Raw genomic sequence first — 27097 nt, 5'->3', positions numbered from 1 at the left:
TATAAAATAAAAATATTAGATTTCAAATGTGTATGTTAGCTTAAATTGAAGGCCTACAGGATTTGGTGAATATTTAGTAAATTTTTTTCAACTCCTTCCAATATTTCTGCTTTTCTCTCTGCCTAGAAACAGACCCCTGTTTTTTGGAGAAGCAGGAACAGCAGCAGCCGACATACATTGCTCTCAGCTACATCAATAGGTAAGGGTGATTTTTATCTTTTTTAAATTATTATTATTATTTTCAAAACCTGCTTCTAAAAATTCACGAATTGATCTGATTTCACCTCAGATAAATTTTATTACGAGACTTCTTCTGAATCAGCTGCTTCTGTTTTATATTATGTGGGAGACTCATTAAGTGTTGCTGACAGTTTCATTTGTCATCTGGAGGACTGCTTAGATTAATTTCTGTGGCGTTGTGTTTTTTTTACTGCTCTGAGATCATCCCAGCTGCCTTTGATATGGGGCTCAAACAGAGCTTTTATTGGCCTTCCACAGTACGCCAGAGTACGACAGAGTGTCCCACTGTCTCCCTGCTTTTATGAACGCATCTTCATGTGGCTGTTACTTAATTTGCTAATTCCACTTTTCCTTCACCAGTGTCTGTGTTAATGCTTCTATCTTATTATACCAATTTACCAAAGACTTTACTACTCCAATAAAATGTTTTTTTTCATGGAAATGTGGCCAATGGTGTTTTTTCCAACCATGCGTTCTACAACTGAAGGGCTCCGAGTTAATTAGTGAAGAAAGTGTGAAATTACTTTCTTTTCATGATTTTTTTTTTCTTCCTCTTTCTTTTTTAACAAACACTAAGCAGCTTTGTGATCCACAATGCCAGGTTCATGACAGACGCTGCGAGGCGAGAACACGAGGCCCTGAAGAAAAAGGTGCAGCCTAAGCTCTCTCTGACGGCCGCGTTGTCACGCACCAACGTCTCCACACCACCCCGACACACCAGTGGAAACCTCACCCCTCCGGTCACCCCACCGATCACCCCTTCCTCTTCCTTCCGCAGCAGTACACCGACAGGTACCCGTCGTTCTCATTTCCAGTGAGATGAGCAGTTTCACCTCATAGCAGCAAATAAATATCATATTCTTTTTTTTTTTTTTTAGCTTAAAGTAAAGGTGCACTGATCAGAATTTCTTGGTTTGGATTCTCAAACTGGAATCCTTTTTTGTTTGTTTTCTGCCTTTAAGAATTATTACACAAGAATATACAGTATGAGAACGGAATTCATCTTTTTTTTCCGAGCTTTCACACATTATTGAGTACACATTCATTATTTATGTTAGAAACAGAGGCAATGATGCGTGAAAGTATTTGCTATAAACCAAAAATGCGCCATTTTAAATGTGAGAAAATAATGTTAGAATTCACATTATGTTTAGCATAATGTTTAGCATTTTTCCATAGCTGTTAGCTCAGTTAGTGGGGGCTAGCATAAATACAACCTCGGTCTCTTTGTGTGTTCTCACCATAATCTAGATTCTATCCTTAACTCCGAGTTTCTAGCATGTACCGTTGAAGACGCTAGCTCTCCAGCTAGCGTCTTCAACGGTAGACAGCGGCTGAAAGCTCAACAGGATAAAACAGTGCAAATTCCTGTTACCTGCTAAAATGGTCTTGCTCTGTGTCTCACATTCTAAGTCTGATTGAGCTGCAGAAATGACGGTTTCCTTTAATTAAGCTTTTTACACTGTGCGTTTCCTCTACCGCTGCACCTGACAGAGGTCTGAATCAAATTGAACTCTTAACAATTTCTATGCAGACCACTTTCTATTGAAAAATGATGACATCCTACCCATTGTGAGTTTTATAGTGTAATGTAGAATGATTTCATTAGGGATGTTCTAATACAGACTTTTTTTAGTGGCAGGCTTGGCAACGAGAGCGTTAAGCAGAGCAGTACCCATGAAGGTACTCTGGAGGAGATGGGAAAGAAGGTGATCTGCTCAGATGGGACTAAACGTTTTCGGTCTACCTACTGAATGCGAGACATTTAAGTTTTTGCAGGTTGTAAAAGACTTGAGACTGACTGGGAGGTTTATGTTCTAGTAGCAGCACAACGACAAAGCAAAGATCCAGAGCTGCAAAGAAATGGGTTGAATTTTTGCATGGTTCTGTATTTGAATGGCCAAGATTTGAATCCAACTGAGAAGCTTTGATATTTTGTTCACATGCGCTCTGTTCAATCTCACTCAGCAGGTATTATTGGCGTACTTAAAAAAAAACAAAAAAAACCTGTTGCTACAAACATTTTAAGACAGAGGGGCTGAATACATATGTGAGCCACACATTTCAGTTATTTTTGTCAAAGAAAAATTGAAAATCATTTCTTTTTTTTCCTTCTACTTCTACTGGAAACGTTTTTTGTTTTTTTTTCCATACAGCTTTGTATAATTTTCCCACATACTCAACGAGAACAACACCATTAACGAATATGTAAAACAAAAAGAAGTTTCTCAACCAACGATTCTTTCCCATAATTGGCTGATTTCAGTGCTTCTTAAAATCTGGGTATTGTAATTCAGGAGGAGGCGAGTATGGGAACTGCTGCTGAGAAAGGTCTGCATTTGTCAGACGGAAAGCCCAAGGGCTCAGATCTAATTGCCACAAGGAAGTCAAAAGGCATGAATCAGAGCATCTTCGTTTGGATGCTGTGAATCTGAATTAAATGTTTGTGCTTTCTGTTGTTTTTTTTTCCCACAGGTAGCGAGTGTGACGACGAGGATGTAGAGTTTGAGGCGTCTGACAGTGACGAGTCGTGGACCACGGAGAGCGCCATCAGCTCCGAGTCTATCCTAAGCTCTATGTGCATGAACGGAGGAGATGAGAAGCCTTTTGCCTGTCCTGTTCCCGGCTGTAAGAAAAGATACAAGGTGTGTTTCATCCGTGATTTATCAGATCTTAAAATTGCATTTTTAGTCATCTGTCGTCGTTTTAGTTTTAGTCTAATTTTTGTCTACTAAATCTTACAACATTCTGCCTATGTCCTTTTAGACAAAAAAATATATTATTTTGTTTCACGTAAGGGAATTATTTATCCTATTGAACAAAAAAGCCCTTCCCTGTTTTCTCACATGGCTAAATTGAGATCTGACTGGATTTCATCTCCCTGTAACATTATACGCATTTCTTTATATTGGCATATTAGTCATTTTTGTCACTGGTAGTATCATCCATCTGACTTTGTTGTAAATAAAAGATCGTTGAGTAAATATTTGCATCGTAGTTTCAGGAACGCTGCTTTGTAACTAATTTGGCTGCGTGATTGGGATCGTTCTGTTAGTGGAAAACACATTTGTGCCCAGGCTTACCCTGGTAAAAACCAGCCCTTTGTTCTACGCTTTGGCTTCGTACAGAGGAATCTTTACCCTCGGCTATTGAGAAACAATTGCTTGCTGGGGACGTGGACTCTGTTGAAGTTTTAAGTTTTACCCAGTCGCTGACGCTGGCCGTGACATGCAATGCGCCAGCTCGTTGAAGATTACTGGAAATTGTATGTGCTGTAAACAACACCATGGAGAGTCGGGCCACATCATCTTTGGCCAGCAATAAAACGTCTTAAACATTCCTCTTGCTGACTTTAATTGCTCAATACGTATTCAACACAAACTGCATGGCTCTGTTCACATCCTCCATTGCCTTTGCCATATACAACCATATATGAGTGGATTACAATTCTAAGACAGAACAGAAACTAGACGTCATCGTTTACACCTCCATCTCTTCAGTGATTGGCCCAGTCGAAATTCAACCAGAGAAATCAAGCTCAATGGGAGAAATTCCAAATGGAACGCTGAAGGGAGATGGGAATCGAGTGAAATTGCGTAGGGAGGCAATTGCCACGCTAGTCCAAGTTTTATCTTTTTGGCGGATGTTTTGAGTTGTTGCTTTAATGTTTTGAGAACAATTTCTTCCTCATGTGAAGCACAACAGCCCCTTCTGAAGCAAAACACTCCCACAGCATGATGGTGCCATTCCCATACTTCACAACAAGGATAGATGGGATTTCAGGCTCGCACGTTTCATCCTATATCCTATAAATATATATGTTTTATGTCTAAATAAATATAAACATATATGTGTGTGTGTATATATGAGAAAGAGAGAACTGGAGAGTGGAAAATGGGTTCTTTGTTGGGCAGTACAACAACTTAAAGGCATACATCCAGTCCACCTCAGTGATATGGAGTTTTATAGGATTTTCCGCCCACATCTGGTGTGTGTGGTTGGGATAAATTCTGCACAGCCTGAGAAAATTGCTTTGCTGACGTGAATGACAGAGTTATAGGCAATGACTAAGGCTTAAGGCAGCAGCAGGGATCTGTTTAGGAGCAGAACAAGCCTTCTGTTGACTGCAAACTTTTTGTGTGTGTGTGTGTGTCTCTAAATTATGCAACATAATACACAATACCTCATATGTTAAATATTTGTGGGTAATATCTGTTTTTGCCCACATTAGGCCTATAATTAGATGTCTGGGTTAACTATGTCTATTTTAGACAGTTTAGCTTAATTGTTATTTTAGTTTCTTACAGAGATTTTCTATCTTCGGTCAAATAAAATCTGTATGAAGGTCTGGAGGCAGATCTCTGGTCCCAACATACTTCAATGCCAAACACATTCAAACCTCTAGAAGTTGTTCATATTTTGTGCCGCAACAGCCACAGGTTTGAAACATGACACATAATCGTGCATCTTTGTGAAGTGGAAGGAAAATAATACGTGTTTTTCATACTTTATCTGCAATTAAAACTTTGAAATAAAGTCAGCAAGCATTTATATTCAGGTGCTTTAAATCTTGCAAAAAAAAAACAGAAAGACGGAGTCCGAGCACATGAATCGTTCTCTTCCTCTACTGTAGTTGCAATAGTTCCAGAATACAGTCTGTCATGTATAATGTTTAATGTTTTCATATTTCTTGTCTGGCAACAGAATGTGAACGGCATCAAGTATCATGCCAAGAACGGACACCGGACCCAGATCAGGGTGCGCAAACCTTTTAAGTGCCGCTGTGGGAAGAGCTACAAGACGTCTCAGGGTCTCCGGCACCACACCATCAACTTTCATCCACCCATCTCCACCGACAGCTTCCGCAAGAAGCAGCAGTAGAGGTGGAGTCAATGACCAGCACTTTTCCTCAGGCCATATAAACATCCATCACCAGCAGCGCCGCTCGCTGCCTCCAGTTTCATTTTCCCTTCATTTCACTTTGCTAGAACACTAGACTATGTTTTATTTGCACAGTTATATATGTATTATTCAACCTTAATCCCCATGCAAATTGTCATATTTATGTCGTTCACATTTTGTATTTTTGCACATTTCAGATATTTTTTTATCCCACCTTTGTTCTCTTGACTTATGGTGCTTATTGTTGATCATGTAGACTTGAGAAGCAGCCAGGAGATGATTAGTTTTACAGATGCATTTGTCCTTTACATACTGAATACGTGGACCGGTTCCTGTGTTTTCTGTTGAAAGGAAACGCCGTTACTCGCTCTGTCGTGGCCTTTGAGCTTGAAATGGGAACGATGCAAATGAAGAAACTGAATGTAGCCTGACTGGGATTAACGAGTTGTTTCGTCTTAAACACAGTTACTTTTCCCATTCGTAGGACGTGCATAACATCTCTTTTGTGGGAACACCAAAGGATAATCTCAGGTGATTTTTCTGCAAGCATTTCAGCTCCACCTTTGCCTGATAGTTTTAAATGAGTCCATGTTGCTTGGTGGGATCACGAGTAGCAGTTCTTTGTGTCTTGGATAACTTTCTTTAAGACTAAGCAGCTGACCTTCCTAATTCCACAGTAAGGTATTGAAGCACTTTAAAAAAAAAAAAAAAAGCGAGTAAACAAGTCCAATTCTTCAGGCCTCAGTATTGTGACATTTCTGAATGTATAGCGGTTGCCTTGAATCGTATCCCATTCCAAAAAACACCCAAACAGTACGTCTATGAATGTCTTTAGTTTGAGAGTCGCCGAGCAGTTTAGCTTTATCCCCAACTATTTCCGTTTAGTTTTCACTGTCTGAGTTACAAGTCATAGGAAGAAACAATGAAATGGCTCCGTGGCTCTGCAGTCAGCTCCTATTTTGTGCCATAATAAGAATGAAGTATTGAGAAAAATCTGCCAAAGTACCAACAATAGCAATCAGCTGCAAAAACAAAGGAATTAAATGGACAATAATGTTGTATACCTTTAGGATTGTAATGGTTTATTTTACCCAATTTCTTCTTTTTTAATTTTTGTAAGAGCACAATGACGCAAAAACTGACATTCTGTGACTATTAAAAACCTGGGCCTGCAAAATTATTTTCTCAAACACGCAGGCCGAGTCCACGTCTTTCAGCAAGTTGCAACTCAACCGCATAAATCTGGCCGGGTATTTGATCGCCATTCTTGCAGGTTTTGTTGAGTTCATTTGAATTTGTCAGTTTCCAGGCATGAAGTCGAAGCTACAGTCGAGTCGAGGTCGAAGGCCAAGAAGCTCAACGTTACCTTACTTCTCCGTCGTATTTTTTCCCCACCGACAGTTCTTGGGTATTCGCCTATTAAATGCCTGAAAAATTTGTTTCTCTTTAGCATTTTCATTGGTACGCAACTAAATAAACTAGAGCATTACTGTTTTATTGATTAGTTGCAAGAAAATCCCTAAAGATTAGCGTCAAATGTTGTGTGAAGAACATTGTGTAATTTCTTGCGCTAAATGCTCCTTTGAAATTATATGGTTTTTAAAAAGGAAAACAAATCTCTACAAATAACCAGACACAAGGTCTGAAACACAAGAATAACCGAAGCAATTGCTTTGAACCGTTTTGAAAGAGTAAAAGAAAAATGAATCTCATTAGAAGAAAATTATAAGTAAATGAGGGGTCGACGTTCGTTTAGTGTAGCATAACTTTGCCTTCCGAGTGAGCCGACGAACCCTCCGACACCGGCTTTTGAGCTGTGCTCTTCTAACAAAGCTCAGAAGGTCTCCTTCCTTTACGTCTGTCATTTCCAGGACAGTTTATCGCTGCAGCGCTCTCCTTCCTAAATGAGCTCGGCCTCGAAGGAGCTGCACGTTTCTGGAAAGTGTTTGTGTTTTCCTCGTTTTTTTTGAGGTGAAAGTATTTGTTTGTGCTGCTGAACTGTCCGCCGACAGTCATCCTACGTGTTCGTCCAACCATGCTGTCATTTCTAAACATTTCTATTTTCGTACGGGACAGAGTGTGAATAAAACGCCATTCGGTTTGTGCTGTGCATCCGAACCTTCTTGGTGCCACTGGATTCAAATCTGCACATCCTGACTAAGAGCGAGACAGAGCTGTAAGATATGAAAGAACTGCGGCTGTGCTGTACCGTCAGTATATAAATGGTATACAGTGAATGTGTCATCACCCTTTAAAGTGTTACATTTATTTTTGTGTTTTTGTAAAGCAAACAAACAAGGAAAAGCAAATGTACTGTATTTCTGCCGCTTCATGAAAACGTGGTATATTTTACAATAAAAGAGTTCACCCGTTCCTCCGACTCCTGCTCATTCATTTATCAGACGGTGCAATTTCAAAGTAATTTTATTAGTTTATTTAGATACATGAAACTCACTAAACTAATGAATCATCTTAATGAATGAAATAACTTAATAGCTTAAAAGAGAAAGAAGGAAAATGAACAAAAGCTGAGCATGCACTGATTAGCTGTTATGAAAATATGAGAATCAGAATAACAAAAAAAAAGGAAACCTAGCTAAATAAAATCTACATATTACACAAAGTATTAAGGCTGTCACAATATTGCCTTAAATTTTTCTAAAATAGATGATCTGATGATATACTGTATATTCTTGTATGGGTATAGTTACTTAAGATTTCTCCCTGACTGAATATAGTGCACCGAGGCTGCTTTCTATGACGGCTGACCGATGACCTGTACAGCGATGATGAAGGGGGGGGAGGGGGGGTGAAGCATATGTTCGCATGTGTTAAATGTAAGTTTGGTAAACACGTCTCTTTTTCCCTGACTCGTTACAGCCCGCAGCGTTACAGATCTGAGAAAACCCATGTCCGTTCGAAATCAGTAAGAAGAATTATAGGGTAAAACAGTCTTCTCTTTCCAAATCCTAAAAGAAGGGAAACATTTAAAACTGTAATTCAAAAGAAAAATATTAATTCGCAACTGATTTAAAAGCCCTGTGACACACGCTAAATAATAACGTTGTTTTTTTTTTCTTTTCTTTTTTTTCCCCCAAACGTCACCTCCGAGTGGATCTCCAAGTTAAAGCAAAAAGTTAGGATAGCTCTACAGAGAGGAGCCGAACACCACTACATGCACAAGAGAGCTTAAAGTGATTCTTTTTCAGTGGATGGCAGAAGGTCTGCAGACTCCGTTGGTTTTCGGTTTCCTTCATTCGAAGTTGAGCGGGTGCCCGTCGAAGTGAGTGAGCACGTGGTTCTCGAACACCTTCTGGTCGCAGTCCAGGGGGAACTGCTCGCTGCACATGGGGCAGATCTTCCAGTGGCTCTCCACGTGTTCCTCGAACTTGCTCTGGTCGTAGTTGGGCGGGAAGATGACCTCGCAGAGCGGACAGCGTTTCATGTCCATGCTGTGCGCGGTGGGGGGGAGGGGAATAAAAAGACAGCGGAAGAAGCAGAGGGGAAGAGAGCGCTCGTGTTAATGGAAGTCGAGCAACAAACAGGAGCGCCGGCTAATGAGGAACGTGTGTTTGATGCAGCGTGGGTGGCCCGCTCGTCGACAACGGTAACACAAAGGGCGGCTATGTTACAGAAGCCGAGTGAGGCTAGGGCTTGGCTAACACTAAAGCTTAGCGGGAGAAGGTTTTTGTTACCTGGAGTCAAAGCAGAAGGGGGTTTGTCCGTCATTCACAAATGAGCTGCGCGTTTCTGTTCCTAGCGGCTCTGCGTTGGTGTTAACCTTGGAGGGGGGGAAAACAAACAACATAAATGTGAAAAGAGACAATCAACAGCAATAAATAAAATGGCTACAAAATAACTGCTGGACACTAGAGCCGCTTCCAACGTTGCCAACTTGTTAATTTTGCGTCATGTTGCAGCCACAAACTACTGCATTTTGTTAGGATGTTAGTTTTACGAGCAGTTCACATTTCTGAAGTACAAAAAAAAAAAAAAAAGATCCATGCTTTTCAGTCAGTCCAGTCTAGCCAGTAGAATCTATTTTTCCCGAAATCGCTGTTTCAAGTTTCTTAAGGAATGTCTCAAGTTTTTGTGAATTCCTCTTTGCAAAATGGTCCAAACTTAGAGTCTGAGTTCTGCCAAGAGACCAGCTGTGAACGTTGTTTTTCAACTTTTGCCAAACATTCTCAGACAAATTAAGATCTGGACTTTTATTAAGTTATCCTCAACTCAATAATAACCGGAACGTCGCTAACTGTAGTCCATATTCCAACTTTTCGTTAATTTCCTTTATTCTGCTTCTACAATGCTATGTTTTCATCATCTAAAGCTCTTTGCTAACATATGCTACACAATTAAGCTTGCCTTGCATGTAGGCAAATATGTTTTATCTTTTGGTCTCATCTGACCAAACTCCATCAGTTTGTGGAGACTCTTTCACTTAGATTTCTTTCAACAACTGGAAAGAAACCAACACTGTACCACTTTCCTTCCTCCTCAGTCATTTTTGGCTCGGTTTATTCCATAGAATCCTACAACACATATTGAGGTTTGTAGCTGTGATGACACAAAATACATTTTTTCAAGTATGGTAGGAAACTACTGGGATGAAATACGAATTAGGTTTTTGACCTAAAGTGCCATGCAGAGGACTTGGACCTCTGCTTTTCATGTAAATCCTGACAAAGCGTTATCGCGTGGCTAAAACAGGCGAGGAGCTCACATTGTTGTTTTCCTCTGCCTCTTCGTGTCCTTCCGGCCGGCTGAGGTTGCGGGAGGGCTGGATGCAGACCACATTGCTGTCCCAGGAGGGTGGGCCTACGGGGGGCAGCTTCAGAGGCTGATCATCTGAGAACTCCTCCTCTGTCTCATCTGGACATAATTCAACCACTTTAAAAAATAAATTCAGCCACTTTAAAAAATAAACCCTGCATACTTTTTTTTTTTTTTATTCACCTTTTGAGTCTGAGATGGAATACGGGTTCCCAAAGTGTAGCTTGCTTGGACTCTGAGAGACCAGCAGTGGGGTCGGGGTGTCCTGGGCGTAAGGGACGGGGTACTGCAGAATTAAAGGCACACTGGTCTGGACGTTCTCCAAACTGGTTTTCTCACTGGCCCCTTGATCGCCCTTCTTGCTGCTGCTCTTCTGGAGCTCCTAGGGGAAAAACAAAAGCAGAATTTTAACTATTTTGCACCAAGAAAACAATAGTGATGTGTCATTTTTATTTTCTGCCCAGAAGCCACTAAGCTGTTTTGGGAATATGATGCAAGGGACCTTTTTTTTTCCTTCTTCAAAGCAAAGCTTAGTTAACAGCTTTATTAAAGAAAAGAAAATCAATTTATTTTTATGATTAGAACCGTTTTGTAATTAATGAGGTCAAGCTAATTGACAGTCTTTGAACTGTACCAGCATTAGCAGCATTAGGCCTGCCAGGGACCTTACTGTGGAGCAAAGCAATGAAACAGACAACATTTAATTTGCTTCTACAATTAGTGGTATTTTAAACCCAGACGAAATGGCAGAGAGAAAATTGTATATTTTAGGGAAGGTTTGGAGTGGCAGGAGTCTATAAAAGAGAAAATGAAAGCTGTTACTAACCCCCTCCAGTTTTTCCTTCTCCTTCACAACGAGTGCAAACGTGTCCCTCAGCTCCTTCAGCTCCCGACCCTTCTCGGCTACTTGACTCTGAGGTAAACAATGGACACAAAACCAAAAGGAATGAAAAGGCCATCTTTTCTTACACTTAATGCGCTCCCGACTGAAAAATGTCTCGCTGAAATACAGGCCGGCTTCGGCATGTGACATTAATTGATCACAAGCATAAACGGCTTCCTTTGGCCGCGGCCTGATTTACGTTCGATACTCCTCAAAGCAAAACAACCTGCTTGGATTCTCCCGAGACACTAAGCAAATATCCGCCTGACCCGAGCCAAGCACAGCATTAGCAGTGCGACTAAAAAGGATTCCTCCGAGCCAAACCTCGCTTGTCTCCAGAGCCCGACATAAACAGCAGTAAAATGCCGTCTGACAGATAGGCCGGCTCGTAAACAACACTGTCAGAACAACTATGTTCAGGGGGGGAGAAGAAAGCATCAAAGTCTCGATCCTTGAGCAAGACCAGCCACGGACGCCGATAAAAACAGTCGAGTCTGAAGACCGGACTTGCTTTGAAGGCACCAGCGCCGCGCTCGGAGCCTGACCTTATAGCGGTCCTCTGCGGCAGCCAGCTGCAACTTTAGACTCTCGTTGGTCTTCAGCTGCTCCTTTAATTTCAGCTCCGTCTTGGCCAGCTCGTCTGCAAACAAGCTGCTGCGCTCCTTTTCCTCCTGAAAGGCGACAGACACTCGTCACACTTTGTCCTCTCGGGATTAGAGGACCAGTGGAGGTCCTGCATGTTTTGCGCAGAAAGCCGACGTGTCACTTACCATCAGCATCTGCTTGCATTTCCTGTATTTGTCGTTTCTGTCTGAAGCTTCTCTGCTGATGCCTTTGAGCTTCTCTTGGATGATGGCCTCTAACATGGGGTCAGCAGAACCTGGGCTGCCTGTAGAGATGAGAACACGACCAAAAGATGTAGATCACCTCATTTGTCACGGTTTAAGATAAAATGACTACTTTTATGACTGAAAGGGGCCTTGGGGCAGAAAAATCAAAGGATATAAACCAAGACAGTAAACTACTGTGGCCTTTTCTAAGACATTCAGAGTTTCTATGATAAAACCATCTAATTCTTCCATACAACCAGACAGAACTGGACATAAATACCCGGCACCGATGTGTCTGGACTCCCTGATGCAGGGATTGCGGCGGCCTCTTGTGCTGTGCTTTTCTTCACTTCCTACGAACAGCGACACAAATGAATGTTAAAAGAGAAGGCAGAGCGTAACGCAACATCTAATGTGAGTTCGGTTTATGGATAAAGCTCGGTGGCTGGCGTCTGCTGGAACCTACCCCCTGCTGTTCAGACAGTTTGAGGACTTGTTTTTGCAGTCGCTGGCATTCCTTGTACTTCTCCTTGTAGTGCTCTGCCGCCATGAGCAGCCGCAGCTTCAGGTCCTCCACCTCTCTCTGCAGCTCTGCTACAACAGCCGGGTCTGTGCTCGCTTCCTCCTCCGATTTGGCCTGTGTTTGTTTTACAAAAACGGGAGAAGAAAAAGAAGAAGAAGAGGAGTACCATTAAAATGCATGAAAGCAGGGTAGGAGTCCAAACTGGTCAGGAAAAGCCTGATTGGCTCAAGTCATCGTCTAAAATAATTGAAATGAAGTCCTGCATTCATCCTCACCGCCTCCTTTTTGGCGTCTGCCTTCATCTGTTCGACTACGAGTTCCAGGTGGACACATTGGGCCTGAGCTTCGGCCTTGGCCTGGCGCAGGGCGTCTGCCTCGAGCTTCATGTGGTAGAGCTCAGACATGGTGCGATCTCGGGCGCCCGAGGCATCCCTCAGTTCGGCGGCCAGCAGGGAGGACTGCTGCTGGTTGGCCTGGAGCTGATCCTCTTTCTGCCGCAGCTGCTCCTTCAGGGCCTTCATGTCACCCTGTTACAACCACATGTTATTGTCACATTAGACTTTTATATCTAGCAGAGGTCTTAAAGTCACTATGTAGTAGTTAAACATTAAAAGACACAATCTTCTACTATTGATGCAAATTTAAAACTTGCTAAAAAAGAAAAAAGTGTAGTAATTCGTACCAAAGGAGAAACTTTGGCCAGGATTTCTTTGTACTGTTTTTCCTTCTCTGTGAGACATGCCTGCAGACGTCCCACCTCCTCTTTGAACTGGGCAATGGTGTTTTCCTTGTTTACATCCACGGACTTTAGCATCTGCAGCTCCGCGCTCAGCTTAGTGTTTTCCAGCTCCCGGTTTTTCAGGTGAATCTGATGCGAGCACAATGAGAAATATAAAGAAACAGAAAACACACACACACACACAACAAATATAAGCAGTTGGAGTTTTTATAACTTTTTAACCTTTTGCCTCATTTATAAAAAACACAAAAATTTTACATTTCAAAATTTCATGCTTTCATTCTTTTCCAGGTTGAAATTTCTGCAATTTTTGTGCAGCTTTTCTAATAGTCAGAACAAAAGCTTTAACCGGTTGGGTTTTATTACCTGCGAGTTCAACAAATTACCAAACAACTCAAAGCCTATAACTAGGCTTCTGATTCACACCTTGCGAATCTTTTTTCAAACTCATGAATTCGCTTCGCTTCCCCATTCTCTCTACGCTGTGGTTGTCACAGCTGCTAGCACACGTTTTTCTACCACATTTTCTTTCCACTAAACATCTCATAAAGACGCTTGCTTGAAGGACTCTCCGGGTGCTTTCACAGCGGCCCTGTTCAATCGAACTCTAGTCAGTCGGCCTAGAACGCCCGGTTCGTATGTGGAGGTGGGAATGCGTCCGAAATCCGAGCCGCCTAAAAACCCCGGTCTCGGTCCGGTTGCAGTGAATCCTGGTGCGGTTTGAATCCACACGCGAGACTGCAAGTGAGCATCTGCTTCACTGCGCCCCGTTGTTGTGCAGGTCAAAATGGAAAATGTCTTTGCTGGAATTAATGTTTTTATTGCTCTTAGGCAATACTGTAATTTTATGAGAAACTTAAACTTTGAGTTTCAAAAGCCAAACACCCTAATTGTCAAAATTAGCATAAAAAAAACTGCTGGAATAAATAACAGTTTGAATTACTGAAATTAATTAACGTGGATTATAATCTAATTTTAGACACCGTCTCGTAAAATCTCGACTGGATAATCCTACTCCAAGTTAAGATTCTTTAACGGTACAGTTTGTGATTTGCTTGGCATGATTTAAGATCATCCAGAGACCTTTCCCAAAAAAGAACTAAAAAAGAAAAATGCTGAATTGGTCTGTTTTTTTATTTTTCAATAAGTGCCCATTTATCTGTGTTCTGCTAGTTACTAACATTAACTAAAATCGGAGTGAAAAGTCTTTTATTTCTTTTTTTTTTTTTTTCCCCCAGAAATTCAAGGCTTAAGATTAAATCTTGGACACTCAAAGACTTCTTCCACGCTCTCCTTTCTTCTGGTTAGACCTATTCGGGTTTTTCATGACTGCGTCAAACCCCTGCTAATAAATCAAATGTTGTGTGACCTCATTAAAAAGAAACGGAGATTAAGATAGGTTTTTAAAATTGTCCTTCGGCAACATCCTCTGTGTGATGGTGCAAGCTAAATTAGATATGGGGGTTTTGAGCTCCATTTCTGTGGCGACACTACAGTATGTGGCCCTCCCACTTCCTGTGGAGCACCCACCACAACACAGGACGCACAAACACCAGACGGACCGGGAGACAGAATAAGGCATGCCCCGTTTAGACTCATATGTTCCACTACACAAAATTATTCAAAGAGCACAAAGTGGAAAAACAGGAAAGAATTGGGGGGGGGGGGGGAGAAAAAAAAAAAAGAGAGTTAACGAAGGATGCCTCCAAGTCTGGCGTGTCTCAAATTACACAGCAAATGATTTAGAAGGTAAAGCTGTCACCACGTTGTTTTTTTTGTTGTTGTTGTTTTTTAACATACTAGACGGGTGACAGATATATCTGACTGCAAAGTTACTTAAGCTCATTTTACATACTTTTTGATATTGTCATCTCTAAAGTTCAACTTTTAAAATAATTAAACATCACCTTGTAGAGTTCCTTCTCATCTCTCTCATTCTTTACGTGAGATTCAAGAGCCTCTTTCTCTAGAGCGACTTTCTTCAGTCGATCTTTAAGACTAGATAAAAAAAAAAAAAAAAAGATATTAAAGAAATTAGTTCATATTGGTGCATAACGGCAAATTTTGGGGTGTATCCATTCCAAAAATCTGAATTCATCTTTAACAACTTCACCTGTCCAGCTCGGTTTCCTTTTGAAGTCCCTTCTGTGTGACTCCGATCAGGTCCTCTTCCAGCTGTACGATCCTGGCCGTGGCCTCCTCCAGCCGCCTCTTGACCTCCTCCTTCTCCTCCTGAAGGGCCTGAGACGAGTGCAGCACCTCCTGGGAAACAAACCACCAAATAAAAAAAAAAAGGAGGTTGGACACTTGAGCTTGCTGATTTACACGATGGCTAATTGAAATCGTACTAATAAAAACTACGCTGGGTTTTGTGCCAAGAGATGGAGGGTCTAAACAGATTCAAATCTGAAATAACAAGAGTCCTTTCCACGTCTGGCTTTGTCTCAAAAGGTTTGGAAAAATGCATGTACGGCATTAAAATTTACTGTCGTCGAAGTCTAAATCAGAAAGAAAGTCACAGCTCCACGTAGAGTATGTTTTGAACTCTGAAGATGAATTTAAAAAAAAAAAAGCAAAATAAATTTTTTACAATTTGCTTATGAGAAGAGTTTCGGGATCTTTATATTCACACCACATAAAAATTTCATATAAAAGTAAAGCAATAAAATTAACAACCACAAAATCTGTAATCATATTTACATCTGTAAAACCTTTAAAACCCAGTAGATTTATGACACACAGCGGCGCACCAGATTATTACTGACAATGCTCTTAAGACTTAATGTTACGCTATAAAAAGCGGAATGACAACCTTGATAATGCAGGCATTTCTATTTGTCAGAGTGTGATTTACTACTTTAGTGTATTGCTGGTTCGAGTTACTCTGCATGTTTGGGCTGCTTCACTAGGGGGTGCTAGCAGACTGTTTGGCCATAAATAAAAAATAAAAAAAAAGGTTAAAACAAGAAGAATGGTCTTATAAATGATGTATTTTAGAATCTATAATTACTTTAAAGCAAACTCCCAGTGCAGATCAAAGCTAAAAGTGAGGATTTGGTTTCATTAAATAGATGGGAGAATTAAAAATTCCCATTCTGCACGGAGCTGGCAGCCTAACCAGAATAAACGTACTTGGATCTCTCTTCTCAGCTGGGCACAGGTCTCCTTTTCTTGCTCAAACTCCTTCTGCAGGCTGTCCTTCTCTGCGTCAAGCTGCTCCTTCTCCTGCTGGATGAGGGCCATGCTTTTCAGCAGCTCCTCTTTCTCTCTCTGAGCTTCTTCCACTTTTTGCTGCTCGAACAAGAAAAATGGTGAAAATGTTGTCGCTTTTACAGCAACCAGGTTAAAAGTTTGCGCAGTTTAAACGAGACGTTTCACGTGATCCTGCACCTCAAGCAAGCCGGCCTTGGTGGTGACGACCAGGATGTCGGAATTGCATTCGTCTTCGACAGTCAACAGCTCATCCTCGGAAGGGCTGTTTGCGCGAAACTGGAAAGGCGTGCTAGCCCCCCGGATCTCCCCTTTGTGGGTCACGTAGCAAAACTGGTAGAACTCCCCATCGTCATTGGGGACATAGTAACCTAGGGAAGTAATGCATACAGTGATTAAAGAAGGATGCAAAGGAAAGTAGATTTAGTAAAGTAAAAGCAGGTAGGAATTTGCTATACTTAGCCACTTAGAATAGAAATGCTTAAGATGTTTAGATTTAAAGATGTTACTTTGAATCTAAAATCCCAATTGAGCTTGTGTAGTTATATTTATTCTACCTCATATCTGAAAGGTTGTTTTACCATAAGAGGAAAAAATGTGCTGGCACCCTTGGCAAAGAAGCCAAGAGTGTTAAAAATGTCATCTTTTTTATTATTATTGAAATAGCATAATTTTACACAAAATTAGAAAATTCACCTTTATTTTTTCCTTCTTTGATGCCTATGCTGTCTGTGCTTTGCTCTACCCACATTCTGACAGCAAGACGGCACTTCATTTTGTCTTCTCCTGAAATGTTTCATAACATTTTTCTCTAAACCAGATCTAGATCATTCCAGAATCTGGTTCCTCTGAGTGCGATGCCAAATAAAGAGGCAAAATGCCAACAAAGTTCCCAGGGTGTTTGGACCAGGAACAGCCCTGAGCCCCACGGAGTCTCCACCCTACCCAACCGCAGGACGACAAGCAGGTGTGGAGTGGCAAAGTCAACACCTCCAGGAACATCTAAGGAGGTCTCCCCAATCTGTTCTTTCCTAAACAATAATAGCTTAAATTATACAGGTAACCTTCCTAATGTTCTTGTCAGATATTTCTTGTTTTACGCTGTCAATTCTGACGCTGGCTGGTTGCACAAACAACCTACAAAGTCGGCTAGTCCCGATAATAGTTGGCCAATTCTCTGATTTAAAGTTTGTGTTGGTGGGGCAGTAAAGGAGGACTTGAAAGCTTTGAAGATTTTTATCCCCATATTTTTCAGCCCAGTAGTTTAAAAATGTACCATGTTACTTCACATATATACTCCAAGATAACAGGAGTTTATTAATACCTAGAGACCCTGATCAACTCATTAAGTACAGAAAAATCAACGATTCAGCTACATATATTCAAAAAACTTTTTTTTTTAAATAATATTTGATCCACCAGTTATTTTATGAAAAATTATGACTTTTAACAGAAGAAATTGGTGTTTGCTATATCATAAATGTACACAATTTGAAGCATCACCTAAAGCTAATCAGTGCGAGATTTTTCTACAATAAGGAACGACTAATATGACTTAGTCAACTCTGCCAGCCAGGTGTGTAACATTTTTTTCTACATCTGTAGATCTGTAGAGATAGACTGGAATTTCACTTAATGGTTCAAGTCCTGAACCCCTACAATCCTCCGAACAGCTCCTCCATATACCCTCATTAAAATGTGTCAGAATTACAGAAAGCTTACAGCACGACCTTACCCTGAAAGATCACGGTTCTGTTGACTGCTGTGCCTTCCACGTAGTTCTCGGGGAGAGGCGACCACAAGAATGTGTAATAATCCCTCGCTGTGCTCCAACCAACCTGTGACACATCGAGGGGAATTCGTTTAACCAGACGCTCTGACCACATCAGTGCATTATAATAACAATGGGGAACCAACAGGGGAGATTTTTTTTACATGAATCTACAAGCACTTCCAAATTATCTCAAGCTGGTATATTGAAGTAATGAAGGGGTTTTTAAATCTGTGTTGCCATGGGAGCTAGGAACATGTCTACAATTGCAATTTGGCCAAGGCTACCATAACGCAACCGCCTCCCGGAGGCTTCAGGATGCTCATCGTGAAAAAGCCCGAGTGCGGAACTGCAGCAACAACTCACTGTTAACAGGAAGAGGGAAATAGGTGAAAATTTTATACATAGGCAACTTGAAAATGAAAACCAAAATGTAATTATATGTATTTTATGTCTTGTTAACTGATGTCTGCTGAGGTGGGGGGGGGAGCTGGCGGGAGTGCAGAAAATACATCCACGACTTCAAGACTGGTGCCATAAAAGTGTCAAACTGAATCAGTGTCACGTTGAGAGGGCTGCTTTTAGGCGTGCACACATGCATCCGCAACAAATCCAGTGAAACCAGACTGCGACACCAGCCTTTGTCACAAAACCAAAGTCGGTCAGCTGATGCAAACTTTGCCAAAATGTATAATTCATGCAAGCTGACATAACAGCAGATTTCGGGTTTTAACTTTCTTTTCCTTGACTGACCAGTTTATCTTCTCAGCTGTGTACAAACAGCCCGCAGCTACAGTGTTGTGTGTTCATGTGAGTCACGGATAGAAGGGTTCTGGAGTTCCCAAAAAAAAAAAAAAAAAAAGAGAAACCCCAATTGTTGCCTGTGCAGCTCCAGCCTCCAGCAGTTAAGAACAGGAAGCAATTAAAACATGTGCCTTGTTAGTGAGTGTCATTACTGAGGGGGCTAGCTCTAACCGGTCCACTCATTAGAGCAGCAGAGGTGGTGTTTGGGGAAAACTGAGAGGAACTTAAAGCATTCTGGTTAGAATATAAATAAGCAAAAACAGAGACACGGCGTTGAGCTATCTTAAACATGTTTAAATTAGTGACTGAGGGGTAAAATTCAGTGAAGAGAACAAGCTTTGTATTAAAGATGACTTTTTGCTTTAAGCCCTTTTTGCATTAAACCTGAGAGGATAATGCTGCAGGAGGTGAAACATTGTCAATGCGCCAGTAAGGCTGCGTAGAGCCAGGAGTGAGCTTTTAATGAATCACACAAAGAGGTCGTCCTTAGAGACAGTTTAATTATAAAGCTGAGTTTGCTTTCTCTGACGCCTTTCCTCAACAAGAATCCTTTATGAACCACAGAACCGCCAGCAAGTTGCAGTGTGGTTAATGTTCACAGAGTCAAGAGTCAAAGTCTTTGTTTGTCTACAGGCTGACAAGAGCCAGTAGGTCATTTACTCACCACTAATAATATATTCAGGTATTTTTTTTTATCTATTTAGTAAACTTTTAAAATTGTACAAAAACTGTATTTCTTGTTAAAATGCAGGAAGGCATATTACACAGATTTTTTTTTAATCCTCCATCTATTATAATCCTATATTATGTCAGAGAAACAAGCTAAAAAACTGTAAAATACAATCAAAGACTGGTCTAGATGACAGTGACAAAACACTAAGAAATCAACTTTGAATGAATTTTCAACAAAAACAACAGAGCCCAACTTGCTGCTGAAAGCTCTTTGGACTCCAATGAATGATTCCGCCACCAAACGACTCATCACACATCAATCACAGGACTTAAAAGGTTTACAAACCTGCACTCAGCATTCAGAGCAGCTACTCGCTTTAAGATCAAACTTTGAACCTAGATTGAAACAGAGTCAACCTAACATTATCCTTGTTTTCCTGATCTTTGTATTTGGCTGAGCACAAAAGCCTACATGACTTTTGTAAAATGATTTGACAAAAAAAAAGAGTTTCCATCCTTTTTCTCACTACTTTGAACAAAGACATATCTTTAAGTATGCAAAATAGGTAAATGCACAAAATAAGATAATTTCCAATGTCCGACCTTTCAAGCATGGAGAAATAGAAGGCCAGCTAAAGTCCTTCTAGGACAAGACTTTCAAGCCAGAGCAGATGCAAAATCTAAAGAACTGTTTGTGCACTTGAGAATGACCCCTGTTGACATTCAAAGGGTCACAGTAGACAGGGTGGAGGAGTACAAGTACTTGGGAGTGTACTTGGACAATAAAGTAGACTGGTAAAAAAAAAATCTAAATCCAGAAGGGCCTCTGTTGTTTCTAAGAAGACTCAATGTCCTTTAACATCTGCCGGAAGACGCTATGGACACTGTGTGAGTCTGTGGTGGCCAGCGCCATCGTCGTGTTCGCTGTTGTCAGCTGATGCAGCCTGAGGGGTAAGAACATCCACAGGAAGGCCAGCCACGTCACAGGGGACGAACTAAACTCTCTGGACGTGGTGTTGGAGAGGAGGAGAACGTTGTCCAAACTTGGAACGACATTAAGCTCGTCCTCACATCCTCTCTATTATTTGCTGAACACTTTTAGGAGCTTGTTTAGCAACAGACACAGACTGCCACCATGTAACAAAGGGCAACATAGGAAATCATTCCGGATATCACAGTGAACCTACACATGTTCAGCCTATGACAAAACTCATTTACACCAACAGGTTACTTTAAAGATAATCTTTTTTTTTTTTTTTTTATATTTTTCTTACCGTCTTACATGACTAAGTTCACATCAGGTGTCTGGTGTTGCAATGTCGAGTAACTTCCCCTTTGGGATTAGTAAAAGTATTTCTGATTATCAAATGGAAAATATGGCAAGAATTCACATCTGACCTGGCAGCAGAAGTGGTTCCAGTGCCAAACGAACATGCATTTGTAAAGCGGAAAGTACATCAACAACACTTCTGTCAGGCTGCTAATCCTCAAATGCTATCTTGAGATGTGAAAGAACACAATGACAGCACACTGAGCTAATATCTGGAAATTAGTAGAAAGTAGCATCTTAAGAAGGAGCGCTTGTATGCGTCAATGATTTCAACTAATGTTCCAGAAGACCTAAATGTGTTAGCTACCATTGGTGACTCTTTATTTGTACTTTGATGTCTGCTGTGACAAACCATTTAAAAAGGCATACATACATGAAAAGATAAATCAACTTGGTTTATTACTCGAGTTCCTTTCAAAGACAAACACTTCAAACAGGAAGAGAAGTTCAGCAGGAAGCAAACTAAACAGAGCTGTTAGTTTGTGTTTTTTAACTTGTTGTCAAGTTCTCTAAACTTTCATCTCATCCCTGGTAGATAAAAAGTAAGTTAGTTGAGAAGACAATCACTAAACTTCAGACAAAACCAAGATAAATTACTGCCACTGTACTGGATTTAATGTGTTCCTATAACGAGATCCATGTGGGACACTTAAGTTTGTTGTGAGGGCCAAGATGCTTCACTCCCTCTAACCAAGCTCATCTTTGAAGTACATGTGAATGGCTACACTTGCAATATTTTAGTTTTGTAAGGCCTGGCTTAATACTTTGTTTCTGTTTTAGGTAAATCAGAAATCCCTCCCTTTCCGCAGTGCAAAATTAAGTCATACTCTAAAGGGTAAAACATTGTCTCCAAAGACAGACTTTATTCTCCCTCCCACGGTTGCAAGAACAAAACTATGTGATTCTTGCAGCATTGGTTTGAGAAAAATATGCAAAATGGTTTTTTTTGTTGTTGTTTTTGGCTGTCTGAGAAATATGTAATACAAGTGATGTTGTGTTTCAGTACTATGAAGACTTCCGGGATGTTCTGCACATTAACTCTTGTGAAGTATGAAATGAATGCCAGCAAGAACTTTATTCTTGCAGCCTGGAATACAAGTGTGACTTTCTCCGTTCTTGTGGAGTGCGCATTGGCCTTCAGATGTAATTAGATACCCAAGATGTCAGCAAGTTCCAGATTTACGATACACTAGAATACCCTTCAGCAAAGAAAACCTCTACAACAATAATGTTTATTTGCATCTTATAGTCAGTTTTAATGCTTTCATAAAGCAGTGACGATGCTCCCTCACCTTAAATATGCCAACCCAGTCCTTTGGATGTGGTTTGATGAACTGCGTCAGGGTATAGTGACAATCGAGCGCAGCATGGGGCAGGTAACTCTTCCCCACATTCTGGAAGATGACGTGGGCAAAATTTGATGTGTCCATGTTTCTGCTCAATAAGGTCCCATCCAGGAACAAAGCCATATGTCATTCAGCAGTGGCTGCACAGGAAAGTACATAAAAAAAAAGGATTAGCCAAAGGAAAAACATACCCCAGTGTTGGTGTTTACTGTGACCAGGAGCAGTAAAAAAAAAAAAAAGCAAACTGAAACAGAATAAAACTGAATAAAAGTGTGAGGCGCTAGTGGTTTAAGGAAATTGGTTGGACACTATCATGCAACAAACAAAAACGATATAAATGAGGAATTTAGATTTCATTACATTTAAGGTCATTAAAGGTTTAATAAAACACAAACATTTTATCTTAAAAAGATGTATGCTTTTAATAACTCAGCAAAGCGATTAACCATAGTTTACTTTGAACTAACCCTTGCAGCATTAAAAGATCCCAATAATCAGCCAATAGCTGATGACTCGCTGGACACAGCTGTTTCTTTCTATCAGGTTTATAAGCTAAATATAGCCAAACAGCTGCTATAGAGTAACTACTAGCACAACTCATGTAATAACTGACTTATATTTAACATCACAACCTGAGTAAAATTCAGACAGTTTACTCAGGCAAACATATCTGAGACGATACATGTAAAGCTACAGATTTTTAAAAAAAATGGGAATTGAGATGCATTGTTTGCTTTTAATAACCCTTAGAGATACACAAAAATTGGTGCTAGTTCATTATTCTCAGAAAATAAAATTTTCTACCAAATTAAATTGATGACCATTAAATGTCATTGGGTTTAAAACTGAAAAGTACAAGTCCCTTCAATTGTTTTTTATTTGCTCCTCCAATGTTCGCCATTCGTTCCGCATGGTTAAAAGCACTCCTATCTCAGCCCCAATTTCCTAGCTAAAGCCAGCTGCTGTTTGTGCTTAATGCATTCAGATTCTATGTAAATGAAAGGCTTTTACAGTCCATATAAGAAGCAGAAACATCACCTAACATTTGGCTTTTCCTCCTGTGAAAAGCCAAATGTTAGTTGATGCTCCTGAGGAAAAGTACAATTAACACAAAGAGCTTTTTCTATACACTGACTTCTATTCTGATAGAATAGAATGTGAAAAAGTGTTGTTGAGTCCACTGGTCCAATAAAAATCTATATGGTAGCTGATCAATTTTAAAGGTCCCTAATTTCTTTGAAGTAACTGGATATCACAACTTCTTGTCTGAATAACTTTAAAGGATTCCAAAAAGAAAGAAACCAGCAGGGTTGGGATTTTAATGACATGCATACCTCTGTTTAAGCAATCCCCAAATGTCATAACAAAAAAGGCCTTTAGTAATTTACATGTCTTGAGTTTTTTTTTGCTAAGATGACACTAATTACTGCAAGAAAATACCTTCAAAACTGCCTGAAGAATACTCAACTTGCTTTCAAACCATAGTTTGGATGGGGCAATATGCATGTAACCATATATATTCGGTGAAGAGTGCATGTGTTTCAGGAGCATATGCAGTTTTTGTTCAGTTATGCAGTATTTATAAACCTTAAAAGCCAAAGCAAGACAGCAATAATTAACATTCTGCAAAAGAATTGGATGATCTGCTAATCACAGTTTGACTGGTTAGACATTTTTGTTCCCATTGTATGAGTTATTTGCATTGGGCCTGGGTTGGAGGCACCAATTTCATACCGACGCCACTTTATGATTTCAAACTAAATAAGTTACTTTATCTGCACATTTCTAGATCAATTAATTTAGGACTCGATAATGAAATGTTTCCCATTTTATAATGAATGTTAATTTGTTAGATAACATACGTAAAACCAGGAGTGCAGCGAGAAATCAACCAGCTGATAAATTGCCCCCGATTTCCTTAATTTGGAAGATCGTTGATCGGCTGATACTTACATGTGAAGCCGATCTTATCTACCTCAGCAAAGGTCTAAAAATCAATGACTGTCTTCTTTTGCTCTGCTGTAACAGAGGTTTGACCGACAGACCCGCCCAACACGTCATGTCTGCTGGTTGACATGACGTGCACCCCTAGTTTTAAGTTTGCAATTAGCGATAGTCACCCCACTGTTGCCAACTGAGCAACTTTCTTGCTATATTTGCAACATTTCAGACACACAAAAAAAACAATTAGTAATGCACAAATTCAGAATCGCCAGGTAAGGCTTTTTAAAGATTAGTAATCGTGATCGGCCAGAAAATTGTAATTGGTGCACCCCTACTTCAAACTAGCAGTGCACAATTTCAGAATCAATATTTAATTACAATCCTAGTGCCGTTATTGGCAGTAATGAAATTGATAGTAAACCCTCTTAGTCTTCATGGGTTTTAGCAAATGAGGAACCAAAGGAATACACCTGTTGTGGACATAATGTGCAACATAATGTGCAGCTGTACTTAATACTAATTTAGCTATAAAGCAGAAAAAAATTTCCATATCACATTAACATCACTTGTGGTTATTTTCTTAAAACATGCATCAAATTTATAAGTACTTCATTAAATTAGAAAAATAAACCGCTCATCTTTAAATCATCACAACTGCATTGCGATATAATCTACAAACGTTAAGAGTATCCCACAGCAAACATGAGAGAATTGAATATGTTTGGCATTCTAAATCCTTATTTTATTTGATTAGTTTATAAATTCCAATGTGAGATTCATAAAATTCCGTCTGTGGGAATGATTCATTATGTTACTTTAAATGGTAAAAAAATAGTTATGTAAACTTTGAAAACATTTGAAAAGGTTTTACATGGGATATTCTGGACTTACAATTACATAAATTACAGGAGCCTAAGCCACTCGATTTTCCTTATCATTAAAAAATACAATAAAAATGGCAAACATGTCTTTCAATCTACAAATAAAGTTTTTTGTTTTTTTTCGTCTTTGCAGTTGAACCTGGCTTGTATCCCTGTGGCACAACTTATATTTAAGAGATGGTCTTTGTCATCTGACCTCATTCAGGAATCAAGAAATGTATCTACACTTGTTTAAATCTAGTTTTCCTATATATTTCATTGTACTCGATAGGCAGAGTTACAGATTGACGTTGTATCACCAACATAAAAACACATTTAAACGTACATTGAATTCACCGATTTTAAACTCCACCATAAAATGAACACATGAGTATCGATAACGAAGGCTCTATATTAGGGGGAGTTTCCATTTGGGCCTCGGTATTTTTTTCGACGTAGTTTGGCCTGGGACGGAGAATTGTCAAAAACAGATCATAACTATCATTCAGAGTAACCACATAATAAATAGCCTTACAATAAAACTAAATGTTAGAGAAAATACGCATTAAATTACCCGTTTGTAAGCAAGTTTCGGACAAGGCCTACAGAAAACAGTAATCATATCTGGCTAGCTTAGCAATGCAGCTAGCTAGCAGCCAGTTGGCCTTAGCGACATACTTTGAGACACTAACCATTCATCCAAAGGCACGTAGTCTTTAACATCTCAGCAAAACAGTTACGTAATGTGTTAAATATTCTCCGCGTTGTGTTACATATCGTCCTTGACATATAAAAAGCAGACACTTCAAGAAAAAAAGAGCACAGCTATCAGTTGAATACAAGGTTATAGCTAATGTAAACAGTTAGCAACTTTAGTGGTACCAAGCTACTTTCGAAACGCAGTTCGAAAAGCTCACACGGTTAACAGTCGTACCCTTATTCTATTCATAAAATACACATCAAACATACCTTGTGGACATGTTAAACATCAGCCAACATCCAAATGTATAATAGAAACGCAGTTGACGCAGTTCAGGGCTTTCCCGTGTCCTTTTCCTGGAATAATAATAACATAACGTCACTTCCGCAAAGCGTCTGCGATAAAACGTGTTACACACCCGACCGACCTACACATTATTTAACTGTTTTCTTACATCAAAACACACTGTTTAAGCATTGTTATACACTACATGACATTTGCCATTTGAACTGAATATTAATACTTCCCCAAAATATGTCATTTTATGAATTTCTAAGAACTTTTATTGTTCAAATTGGTCTTAGGAAACTGGCGCAACATAGCTGATTTCTTATTCCATTCCTTCTTTAAGTTGTCATGTTTGTTTTTTGTTGCTGTTTTTGTTCTTTTTGTGTGTGCATGTGTGTGTATTTATATCTCAGCCGATTTTAAAGCCGTTTTTTCTTGTTACAGACAATCAACAAGAGATTATCCAAAATTTAGGGGCTTTCCTACCTTTCAAAAGCCAAGCATTTTGAGTCAAAGAGAAGGTCTTTCACAACACCTATATTTAAATACAAAGGCACAGTTGCCTCAAAAAAATTATTCTTGAATAGAAGAACTGTCTGTAACAGACTGGCGACCTGTCCAGGGTGTACCCTGCCTCTCGCCGAAACGTTCGCTGGAGATAGGCACCTGCACCCCTCCTGACACCAGACAAAGGTATACAGAAGATGGATGGATGGATGGATGGATGGATGGATGGATAGAAGAGCTGTGTAATCTGTAATGAAGATTGTCAGCCTTTATTTTATTTATTTATTTATTTATTTCAACTTAGGAGTTACATTTTTTGCTTAAGAATTTATCAATATACAATTCTCACCTGCATCTATGCAGAAATTGCTTACAAATATAACAGATCATTAAAGCTTGTTAAAACCAAATTAGCAAAGAATTACAGTTCAGTATGCATGTGATATATTCCCCTTTATTTTCACAGGGTTTTCACACAAAAATGAAATGGAAAGTGAATGGTGAGAAGGGGAAGGTCTAATAATGATACACACCACTCTTTTCAGAGATGTATTTGTAAAATATCTATAATTTTTAATAAATGTAATCAAATTCCTCCCACCTTGCTCTGTGTTGGTATATCACGCTAGATTCCCCAAAAAATACATCAAAATTTGTGTTTGTGATGTGACAACAGGAGAAAAAGTTCAAGCGGGTTAAGCAGAACCAAAGCCGCCAAGACTGTTATCTCACCACCCCTCTTCTCTCCTTACACAAATGATTGTACCTCAGTCTG

The 27097-nt window shown here is 39.9% G+C and overlaps 2 protein-coding genes across 2 annotated transcripts in view; one reads left to right on the top strand and one right to left on the bottom strand.

The window, feature by feature from the left end:
- The window catches only part of jazf1b (JAZF zinc finger 1b), a 17080-nt gene extending 11226 nt beyond the window's left edge, over positions 1 to 5854 (top strand). The window contains exons 2-5 of the mRNA XM_008432496.2: positions 127 to 199; positions 842 to 1032; positions 2716 to 2885; positions 4945 to 5854. Coding sequence (XP_008430718.1) covers positions 127 to 199; positions 842 to 1032; positions 2716 to 2885; positions 4945 to 5121 — 611 coding nt within the window. The 3' untranslated portion in view covers positions 5122 to 5854. The remainder of the gene's footprint in view (positions 1 to 126; positions 200 to 841; positions 1033 to 2715; positions 2886 to 4944) is intronic.
- A 2247-nt stretch (positions 5855 to 8101) lies between these two features.
- Positions 8102 to 25905, bottom strand: tax1bp1b (Tax1 (human T-cell leukemia virus type I) binding protein 1b). The gene is made up of 18 exons (XM_008432494.1): positions 25797 to 25905; positions 21970 to 22163; positions 17836 to 17938; positions 16281 to 16471; positions 16023 to 16181; positions 15004 to 15152; positions 14798 to 14888; positions 12834 to 13019; positions 12427 to 12678; positions 12095 to 12265; positions 11909 to 11981; positions 11569 to 11687; positions 11344 to 11469; positions 10742 to 10828; positions 10099 to 10297; positions 9866 to 10014; positions 8838 to 8923; positions 8102 to 8594 (listed from the first exon to the last, which is right to left on the bottom strand). The coding sequence occupies exons 2-18, from the start codon at positions 22144 to 22146 to the stop codon at positions 8396 to 8398; spliced, it is 2517 nt and encodes an 838-aa protein (XP_008430716.1). The 5' UTR covers positions 22147 to 22163; positions 25797 to 25905; the 3' UTR covers positions 8102 to 8395.
- Positions 25906 to 27097: the final 1192 nt, after the last annotated feature.

Source organism: Poecilia reticulata, linkage group LG16, assembly GCF_000633615.1.
Source record: "Poecilia reticulata strain Guanapo linkage group LG16, Guppy_female_1.0+MT, whole genome shotgun sequence".
NCBI lineage: Eukaryota > Metazoa > Chordata > Actinopteri > Cyprinodontiformes > Poeciliidae > Poecilia > Poecilia reticulata.
Note: the sequence above shows the minus strand (reverse complement) of the source record. Positions and strands in the feature narration are given on the sequence as shown.